The 1334-nt window shown below is 45.4% G+C and overlaps 1 protein-coding gene across 1 annotated transcript in view; it reads left to right on the top strand.

Moving 5' to 3' along the window:
* The window catches only part of LOC107101991 (olfactory receptor 2AG2-like), a gene marked incomplete at its 3' end in the record, with an annotated part of 11415 nt that extends 10083 nt beyond the window's left edge, over positions 1 to 1332 (top strand). The window contains exon 3 of the mRNA XM_015401098.1: positions 1197 to 1332. Coding sequence (XP_015256584.1) covers positions 1197 to 1332 — 136 coding nt within the window. The remainder of the gene's footprint in view (positions 1 to 1196) is intronic.
* Between the last annotated feature and the right edge of the window lie 2 nt (positions 1333 to 1334).

Genomic DNA, 1334 nt, shown 5'->3' with positions numbered 1-1334 from the left:
TAAGGTCCACATTTTTCTCCAGAATATGGTCATGAATAAGGAAGGATTTGTTGGTCAGTGATTGAACATTAAAAAGTTCTATTTTAATACTGGTTGAAGTGGAAGCCTTATGGAGAGGTTTTAGCAGACTGAAATCCACTCCACGTTTTCCTTGCCCCTTCATGCATTGAGTTCTTCCAGCCATATCAGGGAGCACAGACGCTGCATTCTGATGACGAAAGCGTTGCGCGACACGTCTGGTAGACCAGAAGGAAGCCATAGGGCCAGATCCAGCCTGCTGATGAAAAACAGTTCTCCTCCGAGAGCCTCTATGGACATAGCGGGGTCTACGCAGAAGACCCAGTCGTTTTAAGATGGAAACACAGGGTGGGATGGAGTAGTTGTTAAGTCCAATCAGCTGGGAGGCGGAATAGGTCAACATCGACGAGCCGGTCAAGCCTGGAGAAGTCTAGCATGGAGCTAACCGCTAACAGCAGACCCACGGCTCCAAAACAGACATTCAGGAAACAGAGCGATGTAATCCACAGCATAACTTGCAGACTAGCACAGGAGAAAATCCAGCGAGAAATGACGACGGTTGATAACGACAACTTTTTCCGTGGAGAAGCGGCGAAGCGGTGGAGAAGCGGCGAAGCGGTGGAGAAGCGGCGAACATTCAACGCCAGCGTCCTCTCCCTCCGTCAATCATCTGCGTGTTGTTTATGTAAGATGTTTATTGCCCTCCCCTGTAGGGGTGGTAAAATATCTTATTGAATCAGATATTATTTCAGCTGTTCTATATTGTTTATGACACACAGTCCTACTAGCTGTAAACTAAACTACTATGTTCAAAGAGGAAGGGGAAACATGGTTGAAAACCATATTACAGTTTAAGATTGATTCTGTGTTTGAAACCAAAGTTTATCTGGAAGAATTTGGGATATGATCAAATTAGCTTTTCACTAATTTAGAGAAATTGGAATGTTTTCAGACCAATTCACAATGCAAATCCATGAGATGAATAAAACATTATTTGGCCAAATAATGTTTTATTAAATGATTTGCTTAAAGTAGTTCTGGTCAGTTAGACTTACTTAGATACAGAGATATCACAGAAAAAGAACTTAACCTGGGCTGCCACCTTATTGTGGTGGAGAGGTTTGAGTGTCCCAATGATCCTGGGAGCTATTCTGTCTGGGGCTTTGTGCCCCTGGTAGGGTCACCCACGGCAAACAGGTCCTAGGTGAGGAACTAGACAAAGCGCAGCCCAAAGACCCTTATGATGAGTACAATCTTTGGATTCTGCGTTCCCTCGCCCGGACGCGGGTCACCGGGGCCCCACTCTGGAGCCAGGC

Source organism: Cyprinodon variegatus, unplaced genomic scaffold (genome assembly GCF_000732505.1).
Source record: "Cyprinodon variegatus isolate N-32 unplaced genomic scaffold, C_variegatus-1.0 Scaffold1184, whole genome shotgun sequence".
NCBI lineage: Eukaryota > Metazoa > Chordata > Actinopteri > Cyprinodontiformes > Cyprinodontidae > Cyprinodon > Cyprinodon variegatus.
The sequence above is the reverse complement of the archived record's forward strand: the minus strand, read 5'-3'. Positions and strand labels throughout refer to the sequence as shown.